The sequence below is a fragment of the Myxocyprinus asiaticus genome, chromosome 44 (assembly GCF_019703515.2).
Source record: "Myxocyprinus asiaticus isolate MX2 ecotype Aquarium Trade chromosome 44, UBuf_Myxa_2, whole genome shotgun sequence".
In the NCBI taxonomy this organism is placed as follows: Eukaryota; Metazoa; Chordata; class Actinopteri; order Cypriniformes; family Catostomidae; genus Myxocyprinus; species Myxocyprinus asiaticus.
Window position 1 is genome coordinate 26,040,807 of NC_059387.1, and position 21,672 is coordinate 26,062,478.

The window sequence follows — 21,672 nt, forward strand, 5'->3', positions numbered from 1 at the left end:
ATAGTGAATTGGTGGGTTTTTGTTAAATGTGAGCCAAAATCATCACAATTAAAAGAACCAAAGACTTAAACTACTGCAGTCTGTGTGCATTGAATTTATTTAATACACGAGTTTCACAATTTGAGTTGAATTACTGAAATAAATGAACTTTTCCACGACATTCTAATTTATTGAGATGCACCTGTATATATATATATATATATATATATGTAAATATTTATTATATACATACTGTATATAATACATTTATATATTTATACAGTATCTATCTATCTATCTATCTATATATCTATATATATATATATATATATATATATATGTATATATATATATATATAGCGAGATTTGTTTTTTTTTTTTACTTCACTGAGGGGGAACCAGTCTATGTGGTTACCGCCCTGGTGTACGCCTCCTTAGTGTTCACCTCTGGTTCCTGTCTTCCATCTGCAGGATGTAGGCAGTGTCATCTGTAACTGGACTCCTGCTGCTGAAGCCCCAACGTAACTTCAAACTATGTGGTCCCACCGCAGCACACTCCAGCCGGGGCGGAGACGGGGGCAGGGGTCTGGTCCTCACTGTTAGGGTCTGGCTAAAGGGCCCGACGCCCACTTCATTTTCTGCTCGAATCTGCAGGCTGAGAAAAAAAAGTTCAAATAAAGCATCTTTTAAACAACAGGTTGTTTGTCTTGTTCAGTTGTTATTCACCTTGGGGTTCAAGGTTACATAACATGTCAACATGTTCCACTTACAGTGCATCCGGAAAGTATTCACAGCGCTTCACTTTTTCCACATTTTGTTATGTTACAGCCTTATTCCAAAATGGATTAAATTCATTATTTTCCCCAAAATTCTACAAACAATACCCCATAATGACAATGTGAAAGAAGTTTGTTTGAAATCTTTGCAAATTTATTAAAAATAAAAAACAAAAAACAAAAATCACATGTACATAAGTATTCACAGCCTTTGCCATAACACTCAAAATTGAGCTTAGGTGCATCCTGTTTCCACTGATCATCCTTGAGATGTTTCTACAACTTGATTGGAGTCCACCTGCGGTAAATTCAGTTGATTGGACATGATATGGAAAGGCACACACCTGTCAACACAAACAAGTTAACAGTGCATGTCAGAGCACAAACCAAGCCATGAAGTCCCAGGAATTGTCTGTAGACCTCCGAGACAGGATTGTATCGAGGCACAGATCTGGGGAAGGGTACAGAAACATTTCTGCAGCATTGAAGGTCCCAATGAGCACAGTGGCCTCCATCATCCGTAAATGGAGGAAGTTTGGAACCACCAGTACTCTTCCTAGAGCTGGCCGCCTGGACAAACTGAGTGATCGGGGGAGAAGGGCCTTAGTCAGGGAGGTGACCAAGAACCCGATGGTCACTCTGACAGAGCTCCAGCATTTCTCTGTGGAGAGAGGAGAACCTTCCAGAAGAACAACCATCTCTGCAGCACTCCACCAATCAGGCCTGTATGGTAGAGTGGCCAGACGGAAGCCACTCCTCAGTAAAAGGCACATGACAGCCCACCTGGAGTTTGCCAAAAGGCACCTGAAGGACTCTCCGACCATGAGAAACAAAGATTGAACTCTTTGGCCTGAATGGCAAGCGTCATGTCTGGAAGAAACCAGGCACCGCTCATCACCTGGCCAATACCATCCCTACAGTGAAGCATGGTGGTGGCAGCATCATACTGTGGGGATGCTTTTCAGCGGCAGGAACTGGGAGACTAGTCAGGATCGAGGGAAAGATGAATGCAGCAATGTACAGAGACATCCTTGATGAAAACCTGCTCCAGAGCACTCTGGACCTCAGACTGGGGCGAAGGTTCATCTTCCAACAGGACAACGACCCTAAGCACACAGCCAAGATAACAAAGGAGTGGCTCCGGGACAACTCTGTGAATGTCCTTGAGTGGCCCAGCCAGAGCCCAGACTTGAACCCGATTGAACATCTCTGGAGAGATCTGAAAATGGCTGTGCACCGACGCTCCCCATCCAACCTGATGGAGCTTGAGAGGTCATGCAAAGAAGAATGGGAGAAACTGCCCAAAAATAGGTGTGCCAAGCTTGTAGCATCATACTCAAAAAGACTTGAGGCTGTAATTGGTGCCAAAGGTACTTCAACATAGTATTGAGAAAAGGCTGTGAATACTTATGTACATGTTTTTTTTTTTTTTTTTTTTTTTAAATACATTTGCAAAGATTTCAAACAAACTTCTTTCACGTTGTCATTATGGGGTATTGTTTGTAGAATTTTGAGGAAAATAATGAATTTAATCCATTTTGGAATAAGGCTGTAACATAACAAAATGTGGAAAAAGTGAAGCGCTGTGAATACTTTCCAGATGCACTGTATGACTTTCTTTCTTCTGTTGAACACAAACAAGGATTTTTAGAAAAATATCTCAGCTCTGTTGGTCCATACAATGCAAGTGAATGGTGGCCAGAACTTTAAAGCACATAAAGACAGCATAAAATTAAGCCATAAGTGGTTTAATCCATGTCTTCTGAAGTGATCCAATCAGGTTTGGATGAGAGCAGACCAAAATATCAAAATCTATTTTCACTATAAATCTTTCCATTGCAGTCTAAAGGCACGCTCCTTATTTCAAGCTCAATTACACTTCCTAGTGCTTGATATATGCACAGAGTGCTAGATGGCACTCTAGGAAGTGTAATTGAGCTTGAAATCATGATCACCAAGGAGACTACAGATGTCAAGATTTATAGTATACTGAAAAAGGAGTTGCATTTTGGTCTGTTCTCATCCAAATTTATTGGGTTGCTTCAGAAGACATTGATTAAACCACTTGAGTTTTATGGATTACTTTAATGCTGCCTTTATGTGCTTTTTGGAGCTTCAAAGTTTTGGCCACCATTCAATTGCACTATATGGACCTACAGAGCTGATATATTCTTCTAAAAATCTTTGTTTGTGTTCTGCAGAAGAAAGAAAGTCATACACATCTGGGATGGCATGAGGGTGAGTAAATGTTGAATGAATTTTCATTTTTAGGTGAACTATTCCTTTTAGTTCCCAAAGGTGTCCAAATTTATGGGGTCACTCTACAGTAAGTCTCAAGAAACAAAGCTCTTCAGAGGAACTAAAAATGTTTAGCTAAAAACAAGGAAAGTTACACTTGTATCCTAATATATCTTACCCATGTAGACCAGCTGTGCCTTCCCAGAATGCCCTATTTTGCTGAACACAGCCTGAGCTGAACATAAGTGGAGTCCTTTTGTAGAGCTAATAACCCTGATTCACTCACTCAGAAACCAGCCCATCGCAAACCAGCACTACTCCGCATATTACAGAGACCAAAATAATGAGAAAATAAGGCCCCCGGTCATCGCTAATGCACAAACATTGACCCCCACCATACTACCAGGGATGTGAGTGGTAGAACGAGGGAGATGTACTCGGTCACCTCACTGAGTACTAAAGGAAGAGTTCACACAAAAATTAAAATTAATAAGTTCATTTTGTAGCTTGACAGCCACAGTCCTCATTTAAAGAGTGGACATGATATTCTTTAAAAATCCACTTTGCTCCGTTGAAGAAAGTCAAATGGTTTTGGAATGACATGAGGGTGAGTAAATGATGACAGAATTTTAATTTTTGGGAGAACTATCTCTTTAAACAACACCTCGCTCACCTGTACTCGCTGTCCGGCAGCAGGTCCCTGATAATGTGACAGGTTTTGTTTCCAATGGTGATGGTGCTCTCTCCCATACAGATGATGTAGGAGGTGATCTCTGCTCCGTTACAGCACGGCTCATCCCAGATGAGGGCCAGACAGGTGGAGGGGGAGAAGGACTCACTGTCTGTTGGGGTTGGAGGGTAGTCTTGCAGGAGAAAGCCGGACACAACATCAGGGGCCGCTGCAGGGGTTCGACATGTCACCAGCTCACAGTAGGGGCCCGCCCCTGCCTGGTTCACTGCCTGTGAAGACGATATAAGCTGACAGACTCAGTACACAGGTAGTTGATATGAAATACATGGTGTGACGTACTATACTCCACCTGAAACAATTTTTAACAGCATTTGCTTATTCTTTTATAACCTCATATTAATTGAGAGACTGAAGAGAATGTCTGCACTTTTAAAAATGTATTTGTCACACCGCAGGACGATTTTAAATGAGTTCAAAGAGTTCACAAGGTTCTACTTGCATCCGTATGATATTCTAACAATGACATATAATCATGTATTTGGGTTGCCAAAAGATTTGGAAGAATAGAGTATTCTGAAGAGGGCAATGGGGAAAAAAAGTTTTCTACCACCTTGGTGCTGATGGACTGTTTTGCCTGTGCTACATAATGGACACAGTGATTTAGAGCCAATTAACTGTGAAACATTTTCAGACATAACACCGCTCCGATCATACGGTGATGCTGCGCTTTGAACTCCATCACTGTTTACAATGTAGACAATTTGCAGGTTTGTAAAAACCATGCTAGGAAACAGAAATAGGATTTAAGTTCATACAAAGATTTCAAAATATATTTTTTCAAAGCCATTGCAAAAACTTAATTCTTGTTATACTTTATAAGTAAGGTTTTACACTGAATTCCCTAATGCACGCTCGCAGTAATGCATTCATTAAAAAGTGATGATGCTCACTGCAATTAAATGAGCTTCATTATTTCCAGGAACAATAATAATAATGTGTTTACTTGACTTAGAAATTAGAGAGTTGATTTATTCATTTTACTGCACTGAAGAGTCATTGATTCATTCTTCACAAACTAAAATATTAAAGCAAATGACAGTTAAAACAAAGCCTATTAAAGACTACATAACTTGAAATGTGTAGAGGATACATTTTAAATAATGAAAGAATGAATAAACATTTATAATAAAAAAATAAACAAAAACTTACCTACTAAACTGATATTAAATACATGATATGATGAATAAAATTAATCAAAGAAAAAAATAATACTAACCTTCTCCTTTGTGTATACAGCAAGACATTAGAACTAGATACTATTAATAAAATATAATTAATAAATACAATAAAATTAAATACAATTACTCTAACCTTGTAAATAAACTTAACTTAAACATTCTCCATCGTATAGACAGCAAGACAATAGAACTACATTCTTGCCTTGGTAAATGTCTCAGGAGCCATTTATGAAGAACCATTTTCTTTTTGGTTTGTGTTCATTTACAACCAGATGTTTTAGATCTTTCAGAAAAGTCTCATGGCCCTAACAGAAACTCATTAACTACCTGTAGCCTGCAGCAGTAGTCTGTTGATGCCTCCAGGTTGGAGATTTGGAAGTAGGCTTCTGTTCCACTGTAGACCAGTTCAAGAGAGTCCAAATCACGTCCCCAGTCCAGCCGGTACTCAGAAATGTCTACTCCAGAGCTCTCTTTGTTCTGGGGATTGATATAAAAGCTAGTGTTAAGCTCCAGGAAAACATGAGCAACATGTTCCCAGCTGTACATGACTAATTACTTGCTTGTCATGGTTTCACGAGGACAAGCACAAGAAATCAAACACATCTCACGCAACACTGATCAGTGACACGCAACCTCTAAACACCCCAAACATACTGAGAACACGAAAACTTTTTCGATATTTTCAGCTGATGCTGATCATTTCAAAATAACCAAATATCGGCTGATTAACTGCAGTGGCTTATACAGTATATTGGTCTATCACAAGCTCAAGACATTGTTGAGATCTCTTCTGAAACTCTAGAGGAGATGTGAGATTTCTGTGATCCTTTTCTTAGAAAACAAATCTGAGAAGCAGGAGATTTAAGCAAAAGTCTCCATCTGTTTTCTATTTAATCTCACTGCTGTCTAGAAGATAGAATTTAGATGATTTTTCTTAGATAAGATGGGAGCAGAATTGCTGCCACCAGAAACTCTGTAATTGGTAAAGAAAAGGGTTGTGTGGACACAAGGTCCACTACCTATCCTGGAGAGAAGCATTTTCTAGCTGAAGTAATACGATGTACTCAGGATGGAATTTCAGTACCTGCTTTTAGTTTCTATTCTTGTAATTCATGGATGCTGCTGAAAACTGATTACTCTCTCAGTGTAGAAGAAAAATCACTCAGCAAATTTTCAAAAACAGATTAGTGTATGATTCACCATTGCTTTATTCAGCAAAGCGTGAATGCCTCTTAGCAGCACAACTCACCTCCCAAGTCACAACAGCACAGGTATATGACGTCACATTAATGTCAGGGGGGCTACACTGGCCTGGGGGGCCAGCTGCAGTGCTAATCTCCACAGACTCAGAGTATGGCCCATACTAGAGCGAGAAAGAAAGAAATACAGAGACAGGAAGATAAAGAGAAACTCAGTTTTAAAGCATTCTGTCTCTAGAGTAATAAATAGCTTGGGTTGCACCAAAAGGGGTGTATCAGTTATTCTGGTGGCAGGTAAACCCAGAGTGCTATACTGTGTTTGTCAAGCATCCATCTCTTGTGACAGATGAATTAGTGTCTTTGTATTTTGGCTGAGGCAGAGAGCAGAGAGCAGATCACTTTACTGCCCTGAGGGGGTGTGGAAAGGTTTGTTATAAAACATGGATTTTACATTAGAAAGACTTATCACCAAGAGAGGGTGAAAAATAACAGCAGCTTTTGTGATACAAATGTTCTGAATTTGAATGTTTATGAAATAGTATGAAGAAAAAAAATGTCACTCAAACAACATCTACATTTATTATAAAAATTACATTACCTATATATAAAATTACATACATATACAGTATCTCACAGAAGTGAGTACACCCCTCACATTTTAGTAAATATTTTATTATATCTTTTCATGTGACAACACTGAAGAAATGGCACTTTGTTACAATGTAAAGTAGTGAGTGTACAGCTTGCATAACAGTGTAAATTTGCTGTCCCCTCAAATTAACTCAACACACAGCCATTAATGTCTAAACCGCTGGCAACAAAAGTGAGTACACCCCTAAGTGAAAATGTCCAAATTGGGCCCAAAGTGTCAATATTTTGTGTGGCCACCATTATTTTCTAGCACTGCCTTAACCCTCTTGGGTATGGAGTTCACCAGAGCTTCACAGGTTGCCACTGGAGTCCTCTTCCACTCCTCCATGACGACATCACGGAGCTGGTGGATGTTAGAGACCTTGCACTCCTCCACCTTCCTTTTGAGGATGCCCCACAGATGCTCAATAGGGTTTAGGTCTGGAGACATGCTTGGCCAGTCCATCACCTTTACCCTCAGCTTCTTTAGCAAGGCAGTTGTCATCTTGGAGGTGTATTTGGGGTCGTTATCATGTTGGAATACTGCCCTGCGGCCCAGTCTCCGAAGGGAGGGGATCATGCTCTGCTTCAGTATGTCACAGTACACGTTGGCATTCATGGTTCCCTTAATGAACTGTAGCTCCCCAGTGCTGGCAGCACTCATGCAGCCCCAGACCATGACACTCCCACCACCATGCTGGACTGTAGGCAAGACACACTTGTCTTTGTGCTCTTCACCTGGTTGCCGCCACACACGCTTGACACCATCTGAACCAAATAAGTTTATCTTGGTCTCATCAGACCATAGGACATGGTTCCAGTAATCCATATCCTTAGTCTGCTTGTCTTCAGCAAACTGTTTGCGGGCTTTCTTGTGCATCATCTTTATAAGAGGCTTCCTACTGGGACGACAGCCATGCAGACCAATTTGATGCAGTGTGCGGCATATGGTCTGAGCACTGACAGGCTGACCCCCCACCCCTTCAACCTCTGCAGCAATGCTGGCAGCACTCCTACGTCTATTTCCCAAAGACAACCTCTGGATATGACGCTGAGCACGTGCACTCAACTTCTTTGGTCGACCATGGCGAGGCCTGTTCTGAGTGGAACCTGTCCTGTTAAACCGCTGTATGGTCTTGGCCACCGTGCTGCAGCTCAGTTTCAGGGTCTTGGCAATCTTCTTATAGCCTAGGCCATCTTTATGTAGAGCAACAATTATTTTTTTCAGATCCTCAGAGAGTTCTTTGCCATGAGGTGCCATGTTGAATTTCCAGTGACCAGTATGAGAGAGTGAGAGCGATAACACCAAATTTAACACACCTGCTCCCCATTCACACCTGAGACCTTGTAACACTAACGAATCACATGACACCGGGGAGGGAAAATGGCTAATTGTGCCCAATTTGGACATTTTCACTTAGGGGTGTACTCACTTTTGTTGCCAGCAGTTTAGACATTATTGGCTGTGTGTTGAGTTATTTTGAGGGGACAGCAAATTTACACTGTTATACAAGCTGTACACTCACTACTTTACATTGTAGCAAAGTGTCATTTCTTCAGTGTTGTCACATGAAAAGATATAATAAAATATTTTCTAAAATGTGAGGGGTGTACTCACTTCTGTGAGATACTGTATATATATAAAATATATATATACACACAGTTGCAATCCTTGCTTTCACAAAGAGCTGGATCTTGTATAAAAGCTGACATACCCCAGTCTTGTTAGCTGCACGAACTTTGAACCTGTAGGTGGTTCCAGGAAGCAAACTCCCCACAGTACACTCTGTTTTAGATCCATGATACACCTCCACTGGCTCTGATCCCTCCTCCATTGCACACATCTCCAAACTAAACTCTATGCCTTCACTCTTTTCACCACACAAAGGACCATCTGTAGAAATGGAGAATAGGGGTGAGTGGGAAAGATAGAAAGCAGGGGAGGGAAACAATAATCATTCATTCAAATTAGTCGATTTGTTCACTCAAAAAACCAAAAACAAATTCTGTCATCATTTATCATCCATGTTGTTCCAAATGGCTTTCTTCCGTGGAACACAAAAGGAGATGTATGGCAGAAAAACATCCTCAGTCACCATTCACTTTCATTATATGGAAAAAATATGCAATGAAAGTGAATGGTGACTGAGACTAACATCTCCTGCTAACATTTCATTTTGTGTTATCGAACAGAACTAACAATGAACAATAGTATTTTTTATAAATTAACCTTAACCGAGATTGACAAATGCCAAAAAAAATATTGTTCATTGTAATTTCAGGCCACCTTATGCATTAACTAATGTTAACATGTAGAACCTTGATATAAAATGTTTCCAATAAAGCAAACAATATATTGATTTCTAAAGCTATTATTTATAGTAAGCCTTCATCTGCCACAATGATGTACTGTCTTTAAATCATCTTCATTTTGAGACTATTCTCATCATATATTGATACAGCATCGTATATAATAACTAAGCATCATGTAATTAATTCAATTATTTTTTCAATTGATTGACAGCTTTAATTTAAGTGTTGAAAAAGTCAATACACAGTCATCAGTCTAGTGTACATGATCACATGTTATGATGACCTCAGAAAACTTCATACGTCTGTCTGGCGCCAAGCTCTCAAAACCAAAACATTTTCTTGAGTTCTCTCTACAAGCCTGAGCCTCACAGGCTTCAGGAAGGAACTGATCAATTGCTGTGATGAAGAACATTCAGGGAAGATCACACCTAAAATCTGAGCAGTGCGGTGCACAGAGAATCAACGTGGATGGCTGAAATAAGCACTGCTTTTTCACAGTTATTTATAGATGTGTTCAGCCTGTTAAGTGAGTCCACCTTCACTCAAAAACAGTGAGTCAGGACGATAATTGCTAAAAAACAAGTGTAGACTCTCTCTCCCCCTTATACACAGAAAGATATAGTAATTGATGTGATATAATGTGTGAACAGAGCACATGAAGGTGTTCAAGGTATAGATCTTTCAATTGAGCGCTAAAGTAGGATTCCAGAAGGAAAATATCCCATTCATATTCTCCTTATAGAAATTGATTTTTAGCAAAAAAGTATAAACCTTTCAACACAGACCTACCATGAGCTATGAGGTTTTTAAGCAATGGTATCTGCTTCTGTTGAAACCATTCATTGTTGTTATTTTAATTTAATTACAAAGAAATCTGCTTAATATGCAAATTCCCAATGAAAAACTACTCTACCCATAATTCTGAGAAGAGATTCACCAATCAGAGAAAAATGCTCAGCAGTGACCGCCACTTCCATGAAGCATTGCGAATGACTCTAAAACTACTTATATACTGTATTTGTACTTATCTGAATACTTTTCAATACATTTTCAATATATTTTTGTTATAAATATACTGTTTTGTGATTATAAGACAATAGCTTTATTCTGATTTTGATTTTTCATTCGCAACGCTTCATGGGATTGTAGTTCACTCCCCCATATTATAAAAAACACCATTATCATTTATGTTTTGCTTTAAATCAAGTTTGTAACTGTTGTGATTCACTTCAGAGTGGGTTGGTTTGATTCATGGCTTAGAACTCTTTATTGAAGATTGTTTTTATATTCCAATTGAGAAAAAAAAAAGAAAAAAAAATACTATTCCCATTCAGGTGATTATAGAGAAGGCCATCCAGGTGCATTCTGAACAACTTGGCTCAATTTTTCCAGCATGTAACTGACTTTTAAACTTTATTGGTGTTGCACAACTGTGGATCCTCAGAACAGTTCTAGCGTTGACTTGGCAACAAACATGAAAATTCTAAAAGGAGACAAGTTCGTTTCTTTTAAAACTGATGCATCAAAACATTTGCTGAATAGAAGTTATATTACGGGCATAAGGTGTGGCCTTTGAGAATTTTCTGCTAATGCAAACCTTTCGTGGTAAAAACAAGCTATTTAGTAAGAACAAAGAAAAGTAAGAGTCTCACCCCATTGCAAATTCAGCTCCTTGTGTTTGATGTTACCGACAACTCTTGGGAGCTGACAGCGGCCAGGGGGCAGGCTCAAAGTGCACACCGTCAAGTCTTCAGAGCACTGCAGGACCAACACAATGAGTCAACACTTAATACTGTGACAGGAATGATACACTGATTCATCCACCAATCCCTTACAATGAGACCTTGTAACAAGAATCAGCCCAGGAATACTAAATAAATGATGTTTTACCCACAATTCTTCTCTGTTCTGCTCAGTTCGTACCTGGCCTTGTCCACCAACAGTGACACAGCTGAGTCTGAGGGAGTAGCATGTTGCTGGTTTTAGATCCTTACACAAATGTTTCTTTTCTGGTCCTCTATAAAGAGTCGCCCACTGCCTCTCTGCTAAAAACACAAACATTAACAATAAAAATATATGTCAGGATGAATCTCACTAAACCTGTCAAGAACATGTCCAAATCCTATTTCATGACTGGAACTGACTTCCATCCATGGTCAGTAATAAAGTGGGGCTAGAGGCAAAAATGCCACCAAAAATGACAAAAATGCCCCAGAAATTCAAAATGTGGGGGCACGTGTTTCTTTTTTTAACACAAAGTTTTTTATTTGTAACATCTAATACACTTCTTAATGTTCTAATTATAGTGTTAGTTATACATATTATAGCATAAAATATGAGTTGATGTTGATTTCATTCTTAAATTCTCATTCTTCAGAATTTGTTTTAATGAACTGATTAAATTGATGTATTTGACATAAGCGAATGCAAATTGCCCCTTGATTTAAAATGTAATTTCTAACACTGCTTCCAGCACACTTAAAAGACCAAACAAGCCATGGTGTTTTCTCTAGAAATCTGGTTGCTGTTAAATCAAAATTATCAACATGGTATTTTGCGTTACATATATTTGATTCATATGCATTAGAATTTGTTTTGTGTCATTTGCTTCAATTCCTATGGTGACTTTGTTTTCTTTTTTAAAATGATGCATAGTTTTTAGAGATTGTTTTGGCTAGTGTTTTTATTTAATGTGTATGGTCCCTGATTAAATAAATAAATAACAAATATTTTATATGATTTAAATGGTCAAAGTATTCATACATTATAATAGTATTTGTTGTACTACCTTGAATATATGCTGATTTAAAGGGTTAGTTCACCCAAAAATGAAAATTCTCACATCATTTACTCACCCTCATGCCATCCCTGATGTGTATGACTTTCTTTCTTCAGCAGAACACAAACAAAGATTTTTAGAAGAATATCTCAGCTCTGTAGGCCCATACAATGCAAGTGAATGGTGACCAGACCTTTGTAGCTCCAAAAATCACATAAAGGAAACATAAAAGTAATCCTTAAGACTCTAGCGGTTAAATCCATATCTTCAGAAGCAATATAATAGGTGTGGTTGAGGATCAATATTTATGTCCTTTTTTTTACTCTAAATCTCCTTTTTCACTTTCTCCTTTACATCTGAATGTCACATGTGGTGCCTGTTTAGTTTCACTTTCTCATCTGAAAGTGAATGTGAAAGTGGAGATTTCGAGTAAAAAAGGACTAAAATATTGTTTGGTTTTTCAACCACACCTATTATATCACTTCTGAAGATACGGATTTAAACACTGGAGTCAAATGGATTACTTTTATTTATTTATTTATTTTTTATTGGTCACATACATAACCATACACAGTACGACATGTAGTGAAATTCTTGGTACGACTTTTCTCCCCACAGTTTTACAGTTTACGATCAAATTATATCTATATATATATATATATATATAGATATATAGATAAGGAGTAGAAATAGAAGTAAAAAAACACAATTAAAAAACACAATAAAATACACAATAAAATAAAATTATATTTTACAAACTTTATAAATAATACAAATTTTATGATTCCTTTATGTGATTTTTGGAGCTACAAAGGTCTGATCACCATTCACTTCGATTGTATGGACCTACAGAGCTAATACATTCTTCTAAAAATCTTAATTTGAGTTCAGAAGATGAAAGAAAGACATACATCTGGGATAACATGAGGGTGAGTAAATGATGAGAGAATTTTCATTTTTGGGTGAACTGTTCCTTTAAATAAAAACTGTTGTATTACAGTAATCTGTTTTACTGTGATACATAAAAAAATGAAATGACTATTAAAGTTATAATAATCTAATGAGAATCAGCACTGAGAATAATGGAAATGTCTGAAAGTATTACAGTAATGAGAAGTCTTCTTGCAAAATATTATTTCTTAATTTTTACTTTTGATTTTGGCATGAAATGTAACCTGGACATGTTTTTGTTAGATTCACCAGTTTGCACTCTAATAAAGGCAAACATTTGAGGGCTAATAATACTTTGGAAATTTTATTCAAATAAGCCATTAAATGAAACTACTGTATATGAAACAGCCTAATACCTTCAATATTCCCTTCTGATATCTCCAGGATGTAAGTCAACTCTCCAGATCCACCGTCATCTTGTGGAGGTTCTGATTTAATGACAAAAGGTGGTTAAACTTAGAATCTAGTGATAAATGGGCAATACACAATACAATCAAACTTGTTTGATATATAGAAAGGTGATTTAGAGAGTTTCCTACCCCATGTCACACAGAAGCTATGATATGTAACTCTGTTTACTGCAGGATTCAATGGGGGTCCAGGTCTGTCTGGGGTCGTCTTACACACGAGCAAAGAGCTTGGTGCACTGCGCCACTCGCCACTACAGATGATGAGCTGTAGGGGATGACAGTGATAGGAGATATTTAGAAGATCACACAAGGTGGAGCATTGTTTTACATACTATTAAAAAAATAGTAGGCAGTTCACAGTATAAACTGCACAGAATGCAATAAATAGTATACTACTGTAGTTTTCCATGTCGAACATAGCCATGAACCTGGCTTTGTGGTGTCTGAATAATCTCAGATGACATCACCAAAAAGCAAATAACAAAGGTGACGTTCAGATATTCGGGACATGGAGGACACAACTTGTGCAAGCGTTCCTACAGCCTCGCAGGGAGCATCTTATAAATCTGCTCAGAAGTGTAACGGTCGTTCTCCCTTGACAATACTAACACACTGTTCTCTGGCTTCTAGGAGATTAAACTAAAAGCCTTTAACACGCATCACCACGGGAAACCAATTGACATCTTTCTCCCACAACAGCAACAGCTGCCGAAATTGAGAAACAGCTCCAGGTTAAGAGGAGCTGACATAGAAATTAAAGTTCATTAGATTAGCCCTAATTGCCTGATTAATGGAGGAAATGTAGGAGTGTAGTGGTTGGGGAATGTGTTCTTTTACTCCAATCCAAATTTACATTACATTTACAACATTACTGTGCATCCTGGTTTTGTGTATGTGTGTACAGCTGTGTGTGTTCATGAAAGAAGTCGCTTCTATAGTATAAAGCAATCTGCTCCATGCATTGAAAAGACGTTAAAAAAAGGTTAAAATAAAATGCTGTAATAAGCAGGTAACCAATCTCATGTGAGTGTACATCATTTTGAACATGTTGTACACCTTGAATCTATGCAAGTTAAACATGTCACTCACCCTGAATCTGTACAGTGTGTTTCTTCTTAGAGGCTCCACCTTATGGTTCAGCTCCAAACCGCTATAAACTGCCTGAAACTCCAGTCCCTGCCAAAACGCATCATGATTTTGAGTTAAAAACTGGAGAATGGACAGTTAGGGATTAAAATGTATCCTACAACCACTCTTTATTAACAAACATTAACAACAACCAGCTTGAGGGAAAAAATAAGCTACATGAAATGGCTTTCTCTTCAAAATATTTGGACGGAACCTCAGCATTAGTCATGGATCCAGAACGTTCCATTTACTCTGACATCTACAGGCAAAATCAATTAAGTAGCAACCAGCTCACCAGCAACCAGAGTACAAAAATAATAAAAAACAGCCAATAGGCAGGACATCCAGTGCATTCCTTTAGTACTGAGCAAATCCATTTTCTCATGATAGAACCTGTCGATACTTAAGACAACAGAATAGCATAATAACTGCTGCACAGGGGGTATTATCATGGGATGGTGGGGGGGGAGTTCGGCACCTTTGTTTCGTCTTGCACCTCCAGGGTGTATGTAACCACCTCCTCAACGCTGCAGCTGTTCGGTCGGGTCCACTCCAGCGTAACCCAGGATGGACCTGCCAGTACCAGCCGTGGTGGTAAGGATGTCTGTGGCAGGCTTCCTGTGGTGTAGAAGACAACTGCTGTGCTGAATCCACTGCAGGCGAGCAGAGAGGCAGGAAGATTAATTGGTTAAAACACAGAAATAAATCGAATCCATTTCCACATTCTAAAGATCATATGACAAAACATCACAGTGTGTGAGGGGCACATAAAAGTTATAAATTGTTTGGACTTTCTTTCCCAGAGAAACGCCCAACCTGGTCTCATAGTGAAAACTGACTCTATATACATTTTTGCAATGTACAATTCCCTGGCGTTTCCAGGTGAAATGAACACTAGAGGCGCTACAACAACTGTGTGTTTTAATCACTTTCACTCAAATCATGACTTTAATGGCTGATTATGACTTTATAAATACTTATTTTTCTCAGACCCTGCTATTTTATGATATCGACACACTTTTACATACACCGATCAGCCACAACATTAAAACCACCTGCCTAATATTGTGTAGGTCCCCCTCGTGCCACCAAATCAACAAGGCGTTTCCGTCCACAGAACTGCTGCTCACTGGATGTTTTTTGTTTTTGGCACCATTCTGGTTTGAGTATTTCTGTAACTATTGATCTCCTGAGATTTTCAGTCTCTAGAATTTACTCAAAATGGTGCCAAAAATAAAAAACATCCAGTGAGCGATAGTTCTGTGGATGGAAATGCCTTGTTGATGAGAGAGGTCAACAGAGAATGGCCAGACTGGTTCAAACTGACAAAGTCTACGGTAACTCAGATAACCTCTTTGTACAACTGTGGCTGTACAATAGTATCACAGAATGCTATTCTGAGATGCGTGCTGGCGCTGTTTTGGCGGCATGAGTGGAACCTACACAATATTAGGCAGGTGGTTTTAATGTTGTGGCTGATCGGTGTATATACACTTAATCCAACATGATAAGCTTGTGTGGTAGCTCACCTGATGGAGCATCCGACTTAGAGTCGGAGGACCACGGTTCAAGTCCAGCCATGTGCTCAAGTTGATACGTGACATTACAGAGTCATAGAAGTGGCATGAAATGATGTGGTAAGTTCAGAAAATAAGATTTTTCATATAACACTTATGATTAGGTTTAGGCATTGATAAGGTAAGGATGTATTTTTTTTTGGGGGGGGGGGATTTTTCCCCCTTTTTCTCCCAATTTGGAATGCCCAATTCCCAATGCGCTCTAAGTCCTCGTGGTCGCATAGTGATTCGCCTCAGTCTGGGTGGCGGAGGACGAATCCCAGTTGCCTCCGCATCTGAGACAGTCAACCCGCGCATCTTATCACGTGGCTTATTAAGCGTGTTGCCACAGAGACATAGCGCGTGTGGAGGCTTCACGCCATCCACCGCGGCAACCACACTCAATTCACCATGCGCCCCACCGAGAACAAACTACATTATAGCGACCACGTGGAGGTTACCCCATGTGACTACCCTCCCTAGCAACCGGGCCAATTTGGTTGCTTAGGAGACCTGGCTGGAGTCACTCAGCACACCCTGGGATTCGAACTAGCGAACTAGCGAGCTCCAGGGGTGGTAGCCAGCGTATTTTACCACTGAGCTACCCAGGCCCCAGGATGTATTTTTTTAACGTCTCATTTATATTTAAAAACACTAATGGTTAGGTTCAGGCAAAAATTTTACATTAGTGGGGTATGTTTTAAAAAACATCCATCTAACCATTTTACTCGCTTTTGGTGCCCCCAGCTGGACATTTCACTGGAAACCTGCAGCCAAACATGTTATGAAGCACATACATTTTTTAATTGCAAAAATGTTGTCATGTTCAAGTAAATTTCATGAGATCAGGCTGGAAAAGCCATTGCTGCCATTCATGTAGAATACTGTGCAGATAATTTTCTCATTTACTGTGCTGTTAAAGGAATATTCCGGGTTCAAGACAAGTTAAGCTCAATTGAAAGCATTTGTGGCCCTCCAAAAAGTGGCCCCATTTACTTCCATTGAAAGTGCCTCACTGTCGCCTCTATTTTTGCTTTTTTAAAAGAAAAGGAGGGACGATTCAAAATAAATGTATGTGGTAATCAACATTACGCCACAAATGCTGTTGATTAAGCGTAACTTATATTGAACCCGGAATATTCCTTTAAACACAAGGACGTACACCTCAGGACCAAAAAACTATTACTTACAACACAAAGCACAGAGGCTAGGGGTTATATGTCTAAATATTGCTTTAAGATTTACAACAAATTATTTAAAATTCACATACACCTCAAAAACTCCACTTACGAAAAAAGTATGGTGGCGCTACCATGGTACAGTGATGGTATCAGATGGTACTACCATTGTAGTTTTACATATACCATGATACTGAAAGATTACCATATTTACAGTATACACCATGGTATTTACCTGCTCCTCTAATAAAGGTCCAAAACCATGGTATTATATAATGTGTATATTGTAATGTTTATACTGCAGGTGTTTTTGTATTTATTGTAACACTGTCTGTTAATGCACGTCACGCACTGGTGTAATGTAACACAAATGTAACAAACGTAAAGTAAATTCTGCTACCTCACACGTCCTGGCGATTACAAGCGATTCTGATTCTGATCCAAAAACCATTGTAGTACCATGGTACATTTTTGTAAGTTTCATATACAGTACGCACAATTACACAAACCTGGTGCCGATGTCATTTAGTGCTGCCACTCGAAATGTGTACCCGACAGCAGGGCACAACCTCATGACTTTGCAGTGTCGCTGATGTCCAACGTAATACTCACGGAAAATGCTGTTCTTTTTACCCTGAAAAAGCAATGAGAATAAAGTGATGTGGTTAGAAGTGACAAATAACACAATGGTAAAAACATCAGCAGTTTAAAATACAAGAGAAAAGGTCAGCCACGCACTGTGTCCATTTCTTAACATGAAAAGAACAAAGTAAATTACTGCTGGAAGCTGTGTTAATTGTCACAACAGGAGCCAGAAATTAATTAAAATTAAAATCAAAGGGGGTATTTTCAAATAAATTCTGTGGGGAGGAACTGCTGCCAACATCCTCAGAGCCTTCTGGTGCTGCATAGCAACAGCTGAGTAGTAGAAATTAAATTTTAATGAGTCAGAAAAGCTTTGAGTCAAGCCTTAAATAAAAACTAAAAGCAGACAGACTACAGGATGAAGAGGTAATGTCTGTTAAAATGTGAGATTCAATCTATTTTCACACTTGAAACTTTTTTACAAGAATACAGTTTTGACCAAACAGTGAGCTGAAACTGACCGACCGAACATGGTCTAAGGTTTGTTCACTTCAGTAAGCTTCAGTTTGCTTTTAAGCATGTTTGGAGTGTTCACAAATAAGAAATCATAGCGAACCTCTTTCAGACCATAAAACAAAGTGTGAAAATACACTCAAGTCTCCAGAGGAACATCATTGGGAGAGGAAAACAACATCACAGCCATAGTGACATATATTTGTCCTGATACAGCAAACGAAATGTAGAGATGAAGTATTTCGATTCGTTTTCTGATTCATCAGCGTCTGGTTTAAGGTAATTAAATTTAAGACATTTTAATGATTTTTAATGGCAATTTTAAAAAGAATTTAAGACCATATGTGTAATAAAAACATTTATGTAATTCAACTGCAAGGCCAACACATTAATTTGAACTGTAAAAAAAAAATTTTTGCTCTTTGATGATATTTTCAGATGGCTTAAAAGGGTGATATTTTCCCCCAAAATAATCATAATTTTGACCAAACGGCAACACAGTTTTAACTAAATGAGTTCATGGAAGTATAATATTTAATTGCATTTATTTAAATGCAACAATATATTAATACAGTTAATTAAATAGCAATATTTGATTAATAATTATTTGAAAATATTCATTTACATGAACAAACAGATTTACTAGAATGATTTGGACATTCCAAAGCTACATTCGGAGGGAAAGAACCGATTCACTAGTATTAATCAAATGTTCCAACGCTACATGTAATAGAGACATGCTTGGCTGTAAACTAAGTGCATAAACATTAAAAACAGAGATTTAGCTTTTGGTCGCCCTATATCACTACTTGTTGGACACTAAACACCATTTATAGGCATCTTTATGATGCAAGGGCATTGCAAGGTGCAAACTATTATTCTGAGTGTGCAGCACAGTGTTGCTTTTCAGGGTGTCCGTGGATCCTTATAAAGGGTAAATGATGACAGTTAAATGTGACTGATGGCATTTCATTTACATAATTGTGGCATTGCATCTTTACTTTAAAGCCCTTTAACTAGGCAGCAGCATCTCTTGTCTGACTTCAGTGAATGATATTAAAGACATTTTCTATGTTTTGTAAGATATTTAAGACTTTTTAAGACCTTCAATTTTAAAAACTGAATTTAAGAATTATTTGTCCTTTATAAGGATTCACGGACACCCTGAAAAGCAAAAACCTTGTGGGGGGAATTATGGCTTTGGCATTTTAGCTATCTGAAGCAAAATAGCACAGACAGAATGATATTGATCTGTCATGAAAACAAAAAAAGCTGACTGATGGACAAACATTAATATGTCTGCCTTCATGATCACAGCAATTCAGAACCAAAAGCAGAAAGCCCAAACAGAGAGAGCAATAAGTGGCTATTCATGAGTTCCCACCACAAGTTGGAAGGAATAAATTACTGTGGAAAGATTACGGTCAACGGCATCCTTTCAACCCTCAGCCCTCATTAAACATGACCTGCCACTGAGGAAATGTGTGATGAAGGAGAGCAGGAGAGAAACAGGTACAGGGAAAATTCATGGATTAATGGGCAAAGAGTAAATGCCACATGTAGGATATGACAGAAGGAAAGTGAACAAGTCGATACATACCTCATCCCACTCTAGAATATAATTGGTGATTTTGGAGCCATTGTCCACAGGGGGCTGAAATAAAACATTTACAAATTACATTTCAGAAGAAAAAACAAAACAGTAAACGCAACTGTACTGAATACACAGAATCAAATAAATAGTATATATATATTTATTAGATCAATAACAACAAGTACCATGATGATACTACCATGTTTTTGGACATGGTTTCATGGCAATACCATTTCCCCAATCCCCCACCTCTCCAATACCATGGTGCCTTGGAGTACCATGTAAAAACTATGGTAGTGGTATTTAATAAGAAAATAATTTGGTATAATGGTAAATATATATCTAAGTACCATAGTATTACCACCTGATCCCAAAACTGAATTATGGTACTGCCATAGAACTTTTTTGTAAAGGAAGTTTAAATGCACAATCAATAACTTCTACCAGCTTTATGCTTTTAAACATATAAATTGAGCCAATATAGGTATATTTTTATACGGTATGTTACTGTTTGACAATTGCACTTCCAATAATGGCCAAGGAGTGGCATCAATTACCGAACTGAACCTTTAAAATCTGTTAGACGTACCTTCCACTGTAATGTGAGGGAGCTCTTGGTACGATGGGACAGTCTGGGGGGTAGAGGGGTATCAGGAGGGGCACTATGGGTAGTGAAGGCCCTCACATCTGAACTGGGACCCTTCACAGAGTTACACACTGTGTTTACTCTGTAATACACACACACACACACAGTGAGAATTTACAAATGAGGTCAAGAAAAATTGATCACAAATTAAAATGATAAACACTAAAATATGGTGTTTTACGTAGTTACAAGAACAGTCTGTGCCTCTCCAGTATAGTGCTGTTCAATGTAAGTGTTATTTAATCATATTTTAGACTACCAGACAGTTACTATATTCTATGGGCCAATAGCTATCAAAGCAACAAAAAAAAAAACATTTTTTTTTTTTACCATATATCATCTTTGACTTATTCATGGAAATCAGATATCAGGTCCTACATTTCTCTTCAATCAGTGGAGCGTTTAACCTCATTTGTCAGTCGCTTTGGATAAAAGTGTCTGCTAAATGAATAAATGTAAAACAGTCCCACCTCAAAAAAAGCACCGCTTTTTGAACAACTCTTACCTGACGTGATAGTCTGTGGCTGGTCTGAGGTCAGTGAGTGTGTACTGCAGTTCCTCACCACTGAAACAAAGAATCAAACCAAGAGTGAGCAAACAACCCAAGCAACTAACAAAGACACAATCTGTTTGTGAGAGTAGATGGGTCAAGAATCCTGTAAAGCCTCCTTCAGATTTGAATGTAGGGGAAGAAGCCCCTCTTAACAACAACATATACCACTACAATTTATAAAAGCCCATGTTGCAGATGTGCATCAGGGCAATGCTTTAACTGTTTGGGAAAGACAGATGCACCTACACTAATGACCTGGAATAAATGGCTTTATTTCTATTTAAATAATTTTTTTAAGATTACTCATCTAGACATTGAAATGTTCTGTTCTTGCTTTGATGCACTTGTCTGAAGTGGAGTACATGATGTAAACAGGGTCCCTACCTGTACACAACCTTGTATTTCCCATCCCGACCCTTATCTGAAAGCTGTAATTCGTAATTGCAGGAGGGAAGGGTCCCGTCCCCTTGCCATCCCAGTCCAGAGGCGCTCGGCGAGAAAGCAGAAGTCCAAGACACCAGTGCAGAGCGAGACTGGACCTTAGACACCTGAGGTGCAAAGATGAGGAACATTTCGATTTGTATTATAAAACAGATTCTAATTCAGTTTTATTTAGATGCATTCAAAGCAACTGTAAAATAGCCGATATACACAAACCTATGACCGCAAATCAATGTAATTCTATGTTAATGCGCCAAGTTGCTATGCTGCTTAG

General features: G+C 38.4%; 1 protein-coding gene across 2 annotated transcripts in view; it reads right to left on the reverse strand.

The window, feature by feature from the left end:
* fndc3bb (fibronectin type III domain containing 3Bb) overlaps positions 1-21,672 on the reverse strand; it is an 80,974-nt gene that overhangs the window by 10,775 nt on the left and 48,527 nt on the right. Inside the window, exons 8-23 of one of the 2 annotated variants that reach the window (XM_051687304.1) lie at positions 21,342-21,505; positions 20,910-20,969; positions 20,348-20,486; positions 19,765-19,818; positions 17,576-17,700; positions 14,811-14,985; positions 14,294-14,380; positions 13,334-13,469; positions 13,151-13,222; positions 10,988-11,106; positions 10,717-10,822; positions 8,467-8,645; positions 6,172-6,285; positions 5,250-5,399; positions 3,667-3,953; positions 425-634 (exon numbers count right to left, since the gene is read on the reverse strand). In XM_051687304.1, the coding sequence (XP_051543264.1) occupies positions 425-634; positions 3,667-3,953; positions 5,250-5,399; positions 6,172-6,285; positions 8,467-8,645; positions 10,717-10,822; positions 10,988-11,106; positions 13,151-13,222; positions 13,334-13,469; positions 14,294-14,380; positions 14,811-14,985; positions 17,576-17,700; positions 19,765-19,818; positions 20,348-20,486; positions 20,910-20,969; positions 21,342-21,505 (2,177 nt within the window). Of the gene's footprint in view, positions 1-424; positions 635-3,666; positions 3,954-5,249; positions 5,400-6,171; positions 6,286-8,466; positions 8,646-10,716; positions 10,823-10,987; positions 11,110-13,150; positions 13,223-13,333; positions 13,470-14,293; positions 14,381-14,810; positions 14,986-17,575; positions 17,701-19,764; positions 19,819-20,347; positions 20,487-20,909; positions 20,970-21,341; positions 21,506-21,672 lie in introns of both variants that reach the window. The other variant, XM_051687303.1, reaches the window with a different exon arrangement.